The sequence below is a fragment of the Tetrao urogallus genome (genome assembly GCF_951394365.1).
Source record: "Tetrao urogallus genome assembly, chromosome: 5".
In the NCBI taxonomy this organism is placed as follows: domain Eukaryota; kingdom Metazoa; phylum Chordata; class Aves; order Galliformes; family Phasianidae; genus Tetrao; species Tetrao urogallus.
Window position 1 is genome coordinate 62,645,508 of NC_136818.1, and position 17,824 is coordinate 62,663,331.

At 40.2% G+C, this 17,824-nt stretch overlaps 1 protein-coding gene across 11 annotated transcripts in view; it reads left to right on the forward strand.

The window, feature by feature from the left end:
• DOCK1 (dedicator of cytokinesis 1) overlaps window positions 1-17,824 on the forward strand; it is a gene marked incomplete at both ends in the record, with an annotated part of 271,662 nt that overhangs the window by 236,734 nt on the left and 17,104 nt on the right. For all 11 annotated transcript variants that reach the window (XM_079535574.1, XM_079535578.1, XM_079535579.1 and 8 more), the window contains 5 exons: window positions 3,280-3,456; window positions 4,494-4,577; window positions 9,384-9,521; window positions 11,330-11,475; window positions 16,102-16,300. In XM_079535574.1, the coding sequence (XP_079391700.1) occupies window positions 3,280-3,456; window positions 4,494-4,577; window positions 9,384-9,521; window positions 11,330-11,475; window positions 16,102-16,300 (744 nt within the window). The remainder of the gene's footprint in view (window positions 1-3,279; window positions 3,457-4,493; window positions 4,578-9,383; window positions 9,522-11,329; window positions 11,476-16,101; window positions 16,301-17,824) is intronic.

A 17,824-nucleotide genomic window follows, 5' to 3' on the forward strand; every position in this document is an offset into this window, starting at 1 on the left:
ATGCCCCAAATGAAGAGGGCACCGAGGTGTTGCAGGGGAACCCTGCTACATGAAAATGAAACCAGTCTGAATTTTGGAAAAGGGCATTTTGGTATTCTTATTGTGATTGCTTCAAAATATGCCATGAATTGAGTTCTTTCTGTGTGTCTGCATTACTTCTGTTCTTAGCATTTGCACTTAAAGATTGTTTTTGTTTCATTTCTGTAGTTGGCTAAAATACACCCTAGCAACCTCACCAAGCAGCTCAAAAATAGGCATTCCTCTGTTCTACCATTTAGACTGTTCAGATAAGACGTATCCATTAAGTGCCTTAAATATTAAATTATTCTTATGCAGCTGTAATTTTTTAAGTAGCAATAAAAGCATTGTTACTGCAGTTTTTAATTCTCTCTTGTGAGGCTTATTTTTAAAGGAAAAGAACAATTTGCATATGATTAATTAAAACCTTTTTCATTGCTCCATTGAGGATATGTTGGACAGTTGTATTTAGATGATCAGAAGTAAAGCAGAAAATTACTACGGTATCTATAGTAACAGAATATGAATGTGATGTTTGACAGTCACGAGCATCTGAATAAAACGGGTTGAATTTTTAATAAATTTTGTATTTTCAGTGTAATCCCGATAGGGAAGATGGTGTTTATCTTTGTCCTTGGAAAAAGTGTTGTTCGTAGAGGCTGGCAAATCTGATGGAAGTCTCTTTTCCTTACAAGTTAGGAGCAGCCTGATAGCAAGCATTTTGTGCACATGCACCTTGAACACCGTGCTTGTCACAGGCATGCACATAAACCCTGTGCGAGCACCTTCTATAAGCTTGCTGTAAGCAAGGATCACATTAGTCACATAGTTGGAAAATGATACCAGAATGGGCCTTAATAATATATGGGAAGACAGCGAGGGATGACTTTTGACCTAGCTGTGGCATAGCTGCTGCAAAATTGGTATTGACTTTCTTCAGGATTCCTGTCAGCTGAAATGCTAGAAGCACAACCACTGAATGTTCATGCCTGTAATGCTACATTTGGGTTATGGATACGAATATTATTGATGTTTTACTAAGTGCAGTGAATTAAAGTAGCTTCGCACATTTCATATTGTATTGATCAAACCAGCGTATCTTTGAAGGAAGAGGTGAGATGCTAAGGGGGAACTAAGACATTTATTAAAGGCAATTCGTTGTGTTACACAAACAATGGAAACATGCAGAATTTCCTTTAATCTGTTTGTGGTTGTTTTTTGGTTTTTGTTTTTTTTTAATTACTTCTGAGAACTCGGTAGCTAAACTGTTTTTGTTGGCTGCCAACAAGGAATTAATTGTATGCATTCATTGTTCTGTATCTGATTTGGTTTAGCTGGACACAAATAGTTGTAGGGAAAAAAACTGCTGAGGCAGCCACTGAGTGAGAAACTGTACTTTGAATTATATGTAGTTAAAAAGCCTAAGCATTATTCTGTGTATTTTTATGTTTAACTTTTAAAGTGTTGCAATGTATGAGCATAGCATTTTTTACCATGAATAGATTGTGTAGCACACAGAGATAGCAAGCTACCTAGGCTCACAGTATATGTGTATTTTTTAATAAACAGCTCTCAAGAAGGTCCAGTGCACAGCAGCACACAGAAGTGGGATGGGAGCTGCAGCTCTGCGTTTAAAATGTAAAGGGGAGCAGGGGAAGAAGGCAGGCTGAGAAAGCAAGCCATGATTACTGATACAGAGAAGTTAGAAAAGATGTCAGTCAGCTCAATGAGTGCTAATTTCTGTAGATATTCGAGAGCTTTGAAAGCAATGGTTCATCAACAAAATATTTCCTCGTTGTAAGCCCATTAATAAAAATGACAGAATCCTAAATTTAGCGCACGATGTTCTTTCCAAATGAATATGATCTTCATTTTCCCTGTCCAAATGTTGCTGATGGCAGCCCCAGCTCAGAGAGGTGGTCAGCTGGCGCTGTCTCAGCCCGCTCTGGGCCATGGCTGTGCAAAGGCACCCAGCTTGCTGCCCTTCCAGAACTATCCACCAGGCAGACCTCTAAAGATGCTAATTAAAACACCCTTGGTGTAATCACATGGCAGGTGTAAGAGTAACAAGGAAAGAGATTTGATTATAAGTGCTCCTCAGAAACGTGGTTAGCAACTGATAGCCAGGTAGAAGTGCTTCTTTGTTTATGTAGCATTTATGTAAATCAGGCTGTAATCAAATATACACTTGCATTTTCCTCGTAGGCCTCAATTAACCTTCCTTTTCTATTCCTATACACATATATTTTTAATGTAAGTAGGCTATGACTTAAGGCTTCCATTAAGGACTGCCTACACTGTGGGTTGCTGCTAATTAGTCATTTTTGGCTCATTCATGAAATGGGCCTATTTTGGCAACATTTTAAATATTTTAATACTTCTTCTTTCAGAATGAGCAGCTGTCATGCTGAAAGATGCAGTGACCAATAAATAAAAAGATGTATTGACCAATAAATAATAGTTGGAGATCAGTCAATTAAAATAAAGAAAGTTTTGCTCGGTATAAGAGCTAATTCACCCCATTAAGACATCTGAAGATCTGTCTTCAATGAAGTCTGCACTATGTGAAAAAGAAAATTTCTTACTCATTATCTAAGATAGGAGGAAGAAAATGAAACGCCGTGGAGAAAAGGCACTGTAGATAGCACAGAAGCCATCTCTTCAACATGTTAAACTCCATTTCCTTGGATACGTACCAAAATAATCACTGCAAAAATACCTTCTTGATTTTTGAGCTTCTTAGGATTACGTTTTTCATCAGAAAATCCACATTAAGTCATCATTTCTTTCTTACTGTTACATTAAGCTGGATTCTTTGTGCTGCTAAAACTCACTGATCCATAATCTGTGATATTCTCCATAATCCTCTGCAAGCCTCCCATGATTCTTGTCAGAGCCTTTCTAAATGTTTTGCTCTGTTGTGCTTTGAGATGTAATCTGTACTACAGCAACGAAATGCATTCAACTTTTTCTGCAGATACCATTTATCAGTTATCTCAGTATCTCCACAGATAGCATTCAGTGCAGTATATAGACACCAAACATTTAAGTGGGGATGTGGTTAGTGGGCATGGGGGATCTTAGTGGCCTTTTCCAACCTTAATGATTCTGTCAGTGTCTGAAGCCAGCCTTTTTGTTAACTATCTGTTAAAATATCTTTCTGGGAGTGCTTCTGAATGCAATGATTTGATGGACAACCAGTTCCATGGCAGGTTAAAAACTCTGCTCCTTAATTAAAGCATCCTTTTGCTTTTATTTTAGGTTGAAATTAGTCCACTGGAAAATGCAATAGAAACCATGCAGCTAACAAACGATAAGATCAATAACATGATTCAACAACATTTAAATGATCCAAATCTACCCATTAACCCTCTCTCTATGCTGCTGAACGGCATTGTGGATCCTGCAGTGATGGGAGGTTTCACCAACTATGAGAAGGTAACATCAAACTGTACTGTCTTGCAGCAGTTCACCTCTTGGAAGCTGTGCACCTCATCTTTTAGTACTGTGTTTTTGTGTAGAGACGCTTTGTGAGCCTCCCCTAATAAATGCTTTGGAGAACGTTGCTTAAAACTGTATCTTTGTTAGGATTTTCTGATATTTGTGGATGCATTTTTTGGCCTTTCTAAATTTGAAGTGAAGGATGATACGCTTGGCTTCAGGAGTGCTTACATAGGAATGGGGCAGGCAATTGCTTGCTAGAATTACCAAGTGAGATTGATGGCATTTTCAGTGTGTGCTCTCATGTGCTTGGACATCAGATCTGAAGCAGGAATTTCTGAGTGAACTTCAGTGACCAAATAACTGGCTGCAATTTTCTCCATTGCTTTCAGATGCATGAGTTTTTTAAGGATTAATCAAGTGCTAGAGACTTTCTGAGCTGCTTACCAGTTGCAAATATATCTAAATAATCTTAACTTCATGTTACAACATTAGCTTTTAAAGTTATAGGTGAGAAGATATGGGAAACTGTGTAAACCCCATCTCTTTCTTGCTCATGTTTTGAACCTTAATCATATTTTGCTGGCGTACACAAGCAGCATGTATTTTGTAACATACATGGAGAAAAATACATGCTGGTTGGCATGTCAGTGGCTTCATCCATTCCTGTCCTTCTGTAACTGTCACGCATTTCATCAACTGAAATTTCTTATGTCCTGGGAACTGCAAAGAAGCAGCTTCAGAGCTGTGCCGAGCAGAAGTCCTCTTGGTGTTGCCCATGAGATTTGCTCTTGTCTGCCATGTGCTCATCCACCCGCTTTGCTGATTGTGAAGGATTGATGCACCAATCTTAAAACTTTAATAAATTATGCATGTTTTCCTAGTTTTTCCACTTGTGTTTTTAGCTACTACTGCTCTTCTGCAGAACTTTCGGGTTGACTCATTTATCTTTGCTGCAGGTGATCTTTCCATGGCTGTAGATGTTGATTCATTTTCTGAGAAAAAAAAAACCCTTGTTTTTCTCTCTTGACTAGGCTTTTTTTACTGAAAGATATATGCATGAGCATCCGGAAGATCATGACAAGATTGAAAAACTGAAGGACCTGATAGCTTGGCAGGTAAGGATTCCAAGTCCTGTTGGCCACACGAAGGCAATTTAGTGCCACTGTTGAGAAAATTCAGACATCAAACCATTTACTCTGCTTCTTTGTCATGTAAAACTGACTTAGAGTTTGAGCTGAAGTTCATCTTCTCGGATCTGACATCATTTGTCATTTGACAAACCCACAAGGATCAAATATGATTAACCTCTTTTTTTCCCCTCTTTTTTTCTTACTTTTTTTTTAGCCATAACACAGTGACAATGTCTCATGTTGCTCAAGCAAGAAAGATTTTGTAATCACGTTGGTTGCCATTATTAGCAATTAAGCTTTGCATTTTAACTTTCTAAGGCTGATTTTAACAACATTTTGGCAAACATTCAGGTTAAATGTTTAATACTGAGTCCCTCCTCCTGTGCACATGCTTTGTTGCAGCATTTCTTCACATGTTCACTTCTTTCTTCCAACAAGACGTTTTCTGTTTGTAAATATTTGTAAATATGTACCTGTACATAAAATGTACCTGTACATTTTAGCACAGAATATTATATATGAGAATAAAAAAACTGATTTATGTGCAAAATAGTAAAATTAATGTGGACACTGTGGAGTCATCGCTTCGTTTGCTGTATAACTTCACATAATACTCAATAATGTGATATGTATAGATAGATATAGATATGATAGTATTCATGATTCACTAATGCCACATCATAGAGTGAAATTACCTGATATCTCCTTGGTGGTATATTAGAGTAGGAATGATTTAAATCTAAGATCACACAGATTAATAATTCTGAACCAGCAAAAGAACGCAGATTTCAGTTCAATGCCTTAAACAAAGCAGGAACCTCCTTGCATAAAGAACAGCATTTATATGTACTGAAGAATATTTTGCAAGACAAACAGGAAACAATTCTGGTTTTATTCCAAAGTCATATGCTGGACACTTTTCAGAGGTCTCAAGATAATTTTATGATAACAAGAAAAAGTACCAATGTGACTGGAACTGTTTTTCCCTTAGAAGAACAAAGTACATAGTTGCCTTTTTATATTCAATTTTATTTTTCTAATAAAGGCAATAATTTACATTTCTATAGGATTCAGTTTTAAAGGTAACAGAAGCAATGATAGAGAATTCAAAAAAGAAAAGAAGTTTTAAAAAGGAAAGAAAGAAAGAGGAGAAAACACCCTCTGAAGGCCAGAAAGCTATCACTGAATAGCAACTCTTTGGGTCTGAAAAAAAGATATTTATTTATTCATTTTTCTCTGAGCTTTTACAGAAGATTAGATTTGAGGAGCTTTAAGTTCTATAGAGGAAAATAATTTGATCCCAGAAGACTGACTTCATGTCAGCTCTCTCCCTTTGCCTCTGATAGAGCTACTTCAGATGAATTCCGGCACAGATTCACTTTGGTGATGTGTGTTCAAATAGCATTACAATTTGAAAATATATATCGAACCTAATCACACTGCTTTTTTAATTAGACTCTGGTTTTAAGTACATAATATCCCATCAGTGCTCTGAAAAAGAAAAAAAAGAGGCAGGAAGATGGAGCAAAGTGATCAGAAGAAACTGTTTTATTTATCTGAAAAGGTGCAGTCATTTCTGAGTGGAAGTCAGCACTGAGTCTTGTGTACATTCAGTGTATCCTAAGGCTTAAATATATTTCCAACATAATGTCAGTGTTCAGAACACATGATAACTTGATGGCAGCGGGGAGGGGAGCTGGTGTAATGAGCAAGTTGTTATGGAAACATTCCAAACGAAGGCAGTGGTTTGTTTTCATCAATGGCTTGACAGTGATTGAAAGCCAAAATGAGTTTTCATTTTTCAATAATGTTGGTTCTTGGAGTTTTATAATCACACAGAGATTTTCTTTATGCTCTATAAATCAATCTGGGTATATGAAATAGTCTGACAGTTGTATTATCAGCTGACTGTTTAAATTCATTTTTTCTGTCCCTTCCCCTGCCTTTGTCTCAGTTGTGCTTTGCATTTTGTGCTCTTACAATTCCCATAAATTTCAATTACACAGTAATGATTTTAATTAAAATAATTGTTTCTCTCCACTGTGTTTTCGTATAAATATCATTACTAAAGCAAAGTCCATTTTTACCCATCTTAGTCCTTTCTCCCTTGAAAAATTAGTTCCCGTGTAACTGTATCATTTCAAGCTGCTTATGTTAATGAAATGAATAACTAATGTTGGTCACTTGGCATTTAGCTGCTGTATTTACAGCATAAAAAACCAACGTCATAAAGATTTGATACTCCTTCTACGTTGCTAAAACAAAAAAATAAAATGGTAGCATTCACAGCCTGAACTTTGCAAACACACTTCGTGTTTCAAGGCCAGGCTGGATGCGGCTCTGGGCAGCCTGGGCTGCTGGTTGGTGACCCCGCACATAGCAGGGGGTTGGAACTGGATGAGCATTGTGGTCCTTTTCAACCCAGGCCATTCTGTGATTATATTAGCATTTGAGATGATGAGAGATTTTAAGCTGTTAATTAAAATGCATGTACCTTGTTCATAGTTTTTGACAGCAGATCAAGATTTTAAAGGGGAAAAAAAAAAAAAAATTAAAAAATGAATAAAATCAGGGACTAATATTAAGTTGCAGTGCAATTTTCAAATTAACAAATGGAGCCTGGTGGCAGAAATGTGATTTTGAGCTGGTTTCCCCTCTTATTTGCCTCCTTGTTTTCCAGTCCAGTTACTTAATGCGACCTTTGCTGCTTCCTTCCCCTCTCAAAAGCTCAGGTTACCCTCTAGGATGTTATGAAATGAAGCCATAAAAAGTAACGCAGCCCGACTCACTCCTCAGCAGGAAAATGAATGGACAGGACGAGCAGCATGGCAGCCTGCCTCTGTCTCAGCATCCTGCAGAGGTTCATGCGGCTTTCAAGTTCAGTGATATGTAACAAGATTTCCCTTTGCCAGTGGCTGGAAATGAGGAGCTAGAATTTGGCAGCTAGCAGAGGAAGTTTGCTTCCATTGCAGAGTAACAGCCCCTTTCTTCTCAGTGCCTTTCAGCCTCCATCCCAAGGCTTGTTTTGTGAAGGGTTGTGGTGGGTTGTGTTAGCGTGAGGGTAGGATGGTTAGGTTGTGGTTGGACTCGATGGTCTTTAAGGTCTTTTCCAACTTGAGCAATTCAGTGCTTCTGAGCACTTGGTGCCTCCCCGTGCCCATTCCCTGAGCAGCGCTTGTGTTCCTCAGCCTGCTGTACACCAGAGGTGCAGCCCTGCTTACCACCTTCACTCTGGCTGCACCCACAGCTTTTTTCTTGGCTGGGCCTTTCCCCTGCCAAAAACCACATCCTCTGCTTCGTATCCCTTCATTTTTTAAATCGGAGATGCCTGTTCCCTAGGACAGGCTCATTGATGCTCGTAAGAATCAGCTCTGAGCCGGAGCCTCGCACCCCGTCTGGACTTCATCTTGGCCATTTGATTTTCTAAACCAGACCCCATTCAAAAAGCCAGTGGGTTCCCTTAAATAAATGCACAACGTGACCACTTGCCCTCTCAAAACAGCAGGGTCAGAATGGGGCCTGGTGACGCTGAACGACTTGAAATTCATTTACTTATTTTGAGCAGAGAACTTTTCCAGGTTGTAACTTAAATTCTATGGAGTGACTGTCCATGCAGCTACCAATAAAAGTGGCTGCAGTGAAAAGTGCTGTCAGTGTTGGGACTTCTTTTGGGTGTATTTTAGGAAAAGGAATGGTGTCCGTTTAAGTGGTGCCCAAGCAGAGAGCCAGCTTGGTAACATTTCTTGAGTTTGTTCATCTGTAGTTTGTCTGTCTTTATTATTCTCCTTACTGATAAAGCTACTTGTTCTGATTGCTGCTCAGTCTTACGAGAAAAGTCTGTTTTTAATCAGTGTCATGATTTAATTATGAATTATTAAGAAGCAGCCTCTTAGCTTGGTTGCTGCAGAGGATACCTAAGTCAGAGTCAGAGCACTGTGTGGGCTGGAGCGGACCTGGAAGAGGAAATATTTTTCATAAGCTGCAGATAGAGAACTCTAATGGTATATCTGGGTTGCTGTGGGAATGAAGATGTCTCTCTTAAAACATTTTAAAAGGTCAGCTACACCTCCACACTATGAACTAATTATATAAACCTGTGTTGGCATGGGTATTTTGTGACAGAAGTCTTGCATATAAATGATTATTTTCAGTTACAAAAAAAAGGTCTGATTTAATTTTTCCTCTCCTGTTTTGTTCCCAAAGAAAATCAAATATGTTTTTTTTCTAAGGGGAAACGTAGCTTTCAGTATATAAAACTATATAATTTATTAATAAATATTACTCTGCAATATATACTTGTCCAGGGATGCTGCTCGTTTGCAGCTTTAGAAGAGCATTTACTAAAGAAAGCACACAAATATTTTTTCCTTTGAGGTTTTATATTCTTTGAACCTGGGAAAGGAGGGGTTTTAATAACCCAGTGTGCGAGTCGTCATTCATCAGTTTGCCATTTGAAAGTGCAGCAGGTATTGGGGTTGTGAATGTGGCCTGATAGGAATATTGTGCTGCCAGGTGAATTCAGCTGCTCCTCTGCTGTATGAGGATGGGGCAGAATATGGGTATATTAATTCTGAAGGACTGCAGGTAACAATTGAGAAAAGGAAATCAGATACAACATACTTCTTAGACTTTTTTTTTTTTTTACTATGTTGTGTTTCATAGACAGTGGCTTTCATTATTGCTGATATTCTACAAGATCTTTCCCTCCTCGTAAAACAAATGCGGGACTTTTGCCTGTACCATCAATGGGAAGGACTCTGTGCACTAAGGGCTGTGTGTTGTGCTTTGCAGATCCCATTCCTGGCAGAGGGCATCCGCATTCATGGTGAGAAGGTGACAGAGGCACTGAGGCCATTCCATGAGCGGATGGAGGCTTGCTTCAGGCAGCTGAAGGACAAAGTTGAGAAGCAGTATGGTGTCCGAGCTGTGGTAAGTCAGCTGCCAGCATCATGCTTCAAACAGATTGGGCATTTCTCTACACTGTAGGCAACTTTGAATTACTCTGTTTTCACTGATTAAAAAAGCAGTGTTGATGCAGCTGCGGGTGACCTCATTGCAGCCATCCAGTACCTAAAGGGAGCCTACAAACAGGAGGGGAGTCAGCTCTTTGAAAGGGTGGATAACAGCACGACATGGGGAATGGTTTCAAGTTGAAGGAGGGATGATTTAGGTTGGATGTCAGGGGGAAGGTCTTTACAGAGAGAGTGGTGAGGTGCTGGAACAGCTGCCCAGAGAGGCTGTGGATGCCCTGTCCATCCCTGGCCAGGTTGGATGGGGCCCTGGGCAGCCTGGGCTGGTGTTAAATGTGGAGGTTGGCAGCCCTGCATGCAGCAGGGGGTTGGATCTTCATGAAGTCCCTTCCAACTCAAGCCATTCTGTGATTTAGTTCCTTTCCAGATGTCAGAGCCGTACAGGCCTGCAGTGATGTGCAGCCTGCATCTTGGATTTTCACACACCTGGCACTACCCTAAATGCAGGCAATAGATAGCTGCTCCTCTTGAGGGTATAGTGGTGCTGGAGTTGATGCTTTTGCCATTCCATCAAGTGATTTTCAGTTTCTGCTTCATTTTAAGTCAGAGAATAGAAGTTGGTGGTGTTTCCAATGATTTGTTGTTTCACTTTTGAGTGTAACCCATAGAGAAAGAAGGCCAAAAGCCAGCATACAGCTTCCTAATTGAGAAAGTAATTGACGATGCTGTCAAAAGCCACACAGTTTGCATGCTGTTGTATGAATCAGTTTGAATAAACAGGACCCAAGAAGCAAATGGTTAGAGTTGCTCTAGGTCTGAGTGCAGAGCTCTGTCCTAACAGTGCACTGAAGACTGCTGGACTTAGTTTTATCTTCATCTACTGGAAGAACTGACAATGTCTCCTTCAAAGATTGATTTCATTTTTTCTATAGCAATGACTTTTTTTGTAATAGGACAACTGAGATCTTATGTGGAGCTTACCAGCCTTCATAGTGTCCTTCTACATGCTGCTCCATTAATAGTCCTTTAGATCACTTCTTCCTAATACACTTAGGTAGAGGAAAAGATCAAATAATCATTTATTCCCTAGGAGAACAGAAGTAATTGACATTAATGACACTTGCATGCCAGTCACTTCAGCAATACACATTTACATCACCAGACAGATGACTGGAAATTCATACACAGGTGGTGTTATCTTCCTCATTTCGCTCTGCCCACCAGTAAGAATTGTCAGGATTGATGGAGCTTTATCGCTTCTGTCTTCTCTGTACAATGTCAATTTGCCAGTAGTTGACAGGGTGAAAAATCTACCTGTAATTAAACAGCGTGAGATTTGTATTTGTTGACTGAAAGAGTTCAATTATTTTATGCATATATCAGTTATTAATGACTAACAAAGCTTGTATAAATATTCAGAACTCTGAAATTGTCTGCGTGAAAAAAATAAACCTTCCATATATTTTCTTCTTCACCTGGATGTCACTCTGTCAACTGGCTCTCCTGACTCAAAGCTCCTCTTACCGGTGTGGTTGGGTTTTGATTTTCTTTTGTTTATTTTGTTTAATTTTGAAAAACAAAAACAGAAGAAAACTTCACCTAGCATTTTCTATAGGATTGATCTCCTTGTTGTTAAGCAGAATGCGTAATGAACATAACGTGGAAATAAAACCATTGAACCTTTCTGCGTTGCTTTTGGAGCCAGATGTCAGCTACACCGTGACTTAAAAAGTAAACTCACATCTCTCATATGTTGCTTTGTTGTAGCCTTCCAGCCTAGATGACAGACGAGGCAGTCGGCCAAGGTCCATGGTGAGGTCTTTCACGATGCCATCGTCTTCAAGGCCGCTGTCAGTTGCCTCAGTGTCATCCATCTCCTCAGACAGCACTCCTTCTCGGCCGGGCTCAGATGGGTGCGTAAGGAGCGACCATGCAGGGCTGTGTCTTGTAAAGCAAGATTTGGTGTGCAAATCTTAGGATTGTCGCCACCCCACAGGCAAAATGCCAACAGAAAAAGATAGAAATGTTTATCTCAAAATAGATATATATATATTTTAAAAAAAAAAAAAAAAAAAAACAAAAATAAATGTAATGCTGCTTCTGGTACTCTTTCAAACAAAGCTCCCTAAGCATTCAACCCAGATCACCAGCACAACAGGAGATAAGTTTTCTCGTTTTGAACTATTGCAAGTGTAATTGTTTGGAACCGATCGCTTGCAAAGTTCGTGATGAGATGAGCTCAGCCAGTCTTGTAGCAGTAAACAGGTGGGGCTCAGGAGAAGGAAGGGATTAGCTGCCTGCTCAGTCATTTCTTCTCACCCATGCTGCCAGAGGGAAAGCTGCTTATGGCAAGATTGTACTTCAAGAGTTATCAAGATATTTCACATGAGAACTGGGAATTCTGTTGATAAGCCCTGTCTCGCAGTCACATCCCTCAAAAGAAATAATCTGTTTTCTTCCTGGGCTTTCCGCTCAGCCTCAGAACTTCCTTTTCTCTCCTCCTCCCCCCAGGCATATTCACAATCCAAAAACTCAATATTTGACCAAGGCAGCAGTGTTGTAAAAGCCTCCTGAAGGGCTGCTAACTTGCAGAGATGTGCTAGAAATGTCAGTGCCCCTCGTGCACCTTCAGAGGAAGTTATTACCTGACTAGAGAGTAAAAGCATCAAGTAAAATTAAGTACAGCGCCCAAGGACCAACATGATACTTACCTTGATTACAAGCAGTTTATGCACACATTGGGAATGAACTGCAAACAGAGCAAGGTTCAGATCTCATTACATTACCCTCTGTAACACATGCACAGTGAATCATGTTTATATAAGCGTAGGACAGCAGAGCCAGTAATGCATTTTCACTAATTCAGCTATGGAAGTTGCCTTGCTGGAATTTCAGCATGCCTGCCATCCCATGTTACTGGGCATGTTATTTTCTTATTTCAGAAGGAAATGATTTTTTCCTCTTCTGTTCTTCATCTTCAATTCTTTCCCTTCCTGCCTCTTTCTCTTTTTCGCTTCGAAATCATTACCTGTATCTTTCTTTCTCCACTGAAAGCTGCTTTTGTAATTTTTGCTTCTCCATGCCAGCTTAAGTAGGTGTCAGTTAGGAGATTTTGAGGATCTAGTGAGTCCACTCAATATGTGCATAAGAGCAAAACTCATATGGATCACAGTGCAGCTCAGCTCCTGCTCTGAGCCCCTGGGCTGTGCAGCTGTAATACATGCAGAGAGGACATAGCTAACAAAGATCATCACTTAGAAGACATGAAGTGCTCATTTGCTTGATCAGTCGAGCAGGAGAAGAAAAATCATCAGATTTAAGTAATACAGTGGAAGAGCTCTAAAATGCAGATGACAATAAGAATGCTGTGGGTACTTTGTCACTCCTCACTTGGAAGGAGTTATGTGGTGTCCCAATCCAAAGTTGATTGGGTTTATAATCATGTGGCCTTTCTTACTTTCTGTTGGCCCAGTCTTCAAGATACATTCTTCCTAGACTGGAGATGGATGTTGGCTGGATGTTGTGCTGAGGGACATGGTTTAGTGGGAGCTATTGGGAATAGGTGCACGGTTGGACTGGATGATCTCTTAGGTCTTTTCCAACCTTGGTGATTCTATGATTCTATGAGATAGAGCTAAGAAAAGCAACTAAAAATGGAGCTGACAGTGCCTTACCCCTATCACCCACCCAACTTGTATTTTATACCATCTCCCAGCTGGCCCAGATTTCAGAGCCTTTTAACAATAAGAGCTCAAAGCAGACGTTGACGCAGTATCTGTTTTACAACTCCCAACTCTACGTATAAATAAACCTCTTACTTTAAAGAGAGACCTTTGGTTTAACCGCTGCTCAAAGTGGGACTGCTGAAGCACGGTTGCAGGCACTCACAGCACCAGCTGGGCAAAGGGGAGTCCCACCCCACCTGAGTGTTTTGAAAGGTCTCATGTACTTCCAGTACGAGCATGGCATGCTGGCCCATTTTTGTCACTGATACACTGCGTACAAATAATTAATAGTACTAATAATAGTAATGCCTAGAAGGGAAGCAATTAATCACTGTGTGAAGAGTGGCAATTCTTCTTGTAAACCTGCAAGCTGCCCTCAAGGCAGGGGCACAAGTGGGTGGCTGTCACTGCAATCCAGCACTGCAGGAACAGCCTGGGTGCACAGTTCAGGTGGCTAAAATAACTGCACTGTGCTGGGATGCCTGCACTCACATCCAGGCTTTGCCACTGACGTACTTTGCAGCCCTGAGTAAGTTGTTCCCCTTCCTTTTCTCTCTCTATAAAATGGGACAGAAGGTATTTTTTAGAGTGCTTTGATGCTGTGAGATAAGGAAACTCTGCCTAACAGCTAAGCTTGCAGTTTTCCAGCTCCTATGATTTTGGTTATAAGAGTAATGGTTTGGGAGGCTGTTGCCACAGGTTCTGCTTTCAGCATTTTTCCTTCAAATGAAACAGGAAAACATGCACTGAAAGTTGTAGCAACACCACCACCAAAACTGTCCCCGTGCAACACAGTGCAGGATAATTTGCTGCTAGGTGTCACCGTAGTGAAGGCGATAAAGAGAGCATCCCTGCAGGCTGTCTGAAATGTGAAGCCTCCAGTACTTCACAGTTGGCCTTCACACACGTGTGTCTTCATGGCACCCCAACTGCTACTCCAGTATTAATTGTAGAATCACTCGGGCTGGAAAAGACCTTAAAGATCATTGAGTCCAACCACGATCTAACCATGCTACCCTAACTAACAGACTAAATCACGTCCCTGAGCACCACATCCAAACGGTTGTTGAACACATCCAAGGATGGCGATTCAACCACCTCCCTGGGGAGCCTATTCCAGTGCTTAACAACCCTTTCTGTAAGGAAGTTTTTCCTGATATAAATTAGTAAGTACCAAGTTTTAAAAAGTTTTAAAGTTTCCTTGGTTGTTGTTCTTAAGATTTTTTCTGATGTGATAATTTGTGGCGTGCTCTTAAAATCCGTTGGTGTAACTTTAACTGGGTTGTGTTTTTAGTACTGTGTTTAGTTAACATGAATTTTAAAACGCTTTTGCTAAGAATATTTTAGCTAGTTAAGAGCAGAATGTCTCTTTGTATTTTACTGAAAGTAGTCCTTAAAAGTCGAGATAAAAGAAAGCTCCCTTTAAATTACTGAGCAAAAAATTGGCTGAAAAGAGCTCCTGTGTGATTTAGAATATTCTTTCACTATAATATAAAAGTTATTAAAAAAAAAAAAAAAAGTTTTACTTGAAAAATTCATGAAGCCCCTGAGGATTTTCTTTTTCTCTGAAGAGAAGAAGTCTGGCACTGTAGAGATTGCAGAGATGGTGGTAGTGCATGTCAGCCTTGCGTGTGTTTGCACACTTGGAGCACACGCCTGCAGGCATGGAGCAGCCATTCTTTAGAAAGTAACCTGGCTCCTCCTGACTGTCTGCACAGTCACTATTGAGATTCTTTGTAATGTCAGAGGGTGGTGAGGCACAGGAACAGGTTGCCCAAGGAGGCTGTGGATGCCCCATCCCTGCAGGCATTCAAGGCCAGGCTGGATGTGGCTCTGGGCAGCCTGGGCTGCTGGTTGGTGACCTGCACACAGCAGGGGGTTGGAACTGGATGAGCATTGTGCTCCTTTGCAACCCAGGCCATTCTATGATTCCATGATCTCATCCCCATCAGTGTGCGCTGTAGGTGAGTCTATCTGTGCATTCTTCTGTCAATATATATCCTAACAGTCTTTTATTACAGACAGGAATGGTTATTGTTTCTGTAATTATACCTCTATATTTCATACTTCAGTGCAGTGAATGGTGTGATGCTTTTTGCTCTTCCATGAAAACAGACTGTAATTTGGATGAGTTACGGGCATTAGAAAGCTTTTTGTGTTGTGCATGTTCTCACTACATCACTGCAAAACAGTGTCTCAAATGTTAACCTTCTTCTAGGGAATAAAAATATCTCTAAGAACCACAACAAAATGCCTAGGAGGAATTTGAGGACTTGCCTACTTTTAAATAAATCTGTACTTTTAAAAATTTTGATTTTTTTTTTTTAATTTATATTTTATTTAAATTTAAATGCTTTAAAAAAAAAAAAAAAAAAAAGTGAAATAAATCCTTGATGCTATTTGTAAACATGCAGACTGCCCAAGGAGCTCGGGTAGGGAGAGTGGTCTTTCCACCCTTCCTTGCACGGTGCTGGTCTCCGTGCCACCATGCATACCATGGCTGTGCTGAATTAGAAGCTCATTTTCATATAAACCTCATACAGAGGAACTCAGGAGTTTGTGTCCCTGTGAAATAGGAGATACACCACAGAGCAGGGAAATTGGTGTTACTGGTCCTGGAGCAGCTCTGCGGTCCGTTGTAAACGCAGGCGGTTCTGATTGTTCTGACCTTCTGCCCACACCTTTTCTCTCAGCCGAGGTTTACTGGATTAGGGAACCATCTTTAACCAAAGTGAGACTGCTGGGACTATGAAAATTAAAATGAGGCTTTTTGTAAAGAGCGTTTTATTGATCTAAGCTGCTAATTTTCCTTAGGTTTGTGCTTGAGCCCCTCCTGCCAAAGAAGATGCATTCCAGATCTCAAGATAAATTGGACAAGGATGACCTAGATAAAGATAAGAAAGAAAAAAAGAAAGAGAAAAGAAACAGCAAGCATCAGGAAATATTTGATAAAGAATTTAAGTCTACTGATATTTCTCTGCAGCAGTCTGAAGCAGTGATCCTGTCAGAAACGGTAACTTGAACACATAATGCTTTGCCCAATACTGAGCAGTGTTCTTTCTGGTTTTAAGTTAAAATGCTGATATTTGCAATCTAGTTTTAATTTAGTTTTTAATGTTTAAACAAAAAATAACTCTAATGGAGTGTGCTGTGTGGTTAATGTATTTGATAATGAATCAAGCATAGAGTTTATTTACAGAGTAAAAAAAAAAATCATGGTATCCTTTATGAAAATCTTCCCAAAAGCTACATGTGATCATTTGGTTAAAGGAACGGAGGTGTGTCTGAAGTAAAATAATGCTACCATCTTAGCAGCCTTTTGAATTTATGTTTCCCAGCAGATTGTGATGGGTTTTCTCGTATTTCAGCCAACCACTGCAAGATGGTTTTTGGTGGAAATGTTACAGGGTCATTTCGTGCATGGAATTTCGTGCTCTTGAAAGGCTGTTTTGAGCAGAAAATCGTAAGCAGTTCCACCGGTAGCTGTGTAAAGTATATTAACTACAGGACATATCTCTTTTAAGCCCTCTCTTCTTGGCGTATATTTGATTCACTGAAACTGTCCTGAAGGCTTAGGTAACTTTAGAAGTTTCAGTTCTGAAATGGAAAGCAAGTCTGCTCTAAGCTGGAGCGGAGGTTTCATGAGCTGCCCGTAACCTCCAGATCTCTGCCTGGACACCTCTTTGGAGGCCAATAGTTTAAAACGTGCCCTCGAGAAATGAATGTTACACTCTTTTAAAGACTTGCACATGGATTGTAGAGCCAACTTCTGATTCCTCAGAGTCTTTTGTTGGGGGGCTCTGTTATTTACACTGGACTTTGGGAATACTTTCTCTCTGCCCACAAATACTGGATCCTCTGAATCTGTCTGCTTGGTTTTTGTAGCTCAGTGTTGCTTATAAACTCAGTCAGCTCCTGTATTTTCTGGGTTTATTCTTTCTTTTTCATCCAGAGATGATCTCATCTCTCAGACACATGTCATCATACATGACATCGTAGAAGATTACAGTCTGATTCTGTTTGATATGGCCATAGGCCCTCTACTAGCTTAGCAGAACTTCATAAAAACCCTTGGAATCCCATAGGCTTTTCACCCAAACCTCCTTGAAGTCAGTGACAATTTTCCCATTGACTTCTGTAAATTCTGCATCAGTCCTTTTGTTTAAATGGGTATTGCTGCTACCATTGCCAGCCAGATGAGTATTGTTTTCAGAGAGCAAATAAATTTTGCATCAGTTTCCATAAGTCTTTTTGACACAATGAGTTCTACTCTGGAGATATTAGGCACATTGGATGTAAGCATATTTTGACTGAACCTGGACATTAGCGGGTAGTCAGCTCTTTACAAGGGTAGATAATGGCAGGACAAGAGGAAATGGTTTTAAGTTGAAGGAGGGAAGATTGAGGTTGGATATCAGGAGGAAGTTCTTTGCTGTGAGAGTGATGAGGTGCTGGAACAGCTGCCCAGAGAGGCTGTGATGCCCCGTCCATCCCTGGAGGTGTTCAAGGCCAGGTTGGATGGGGCCCTGGGCAGCCT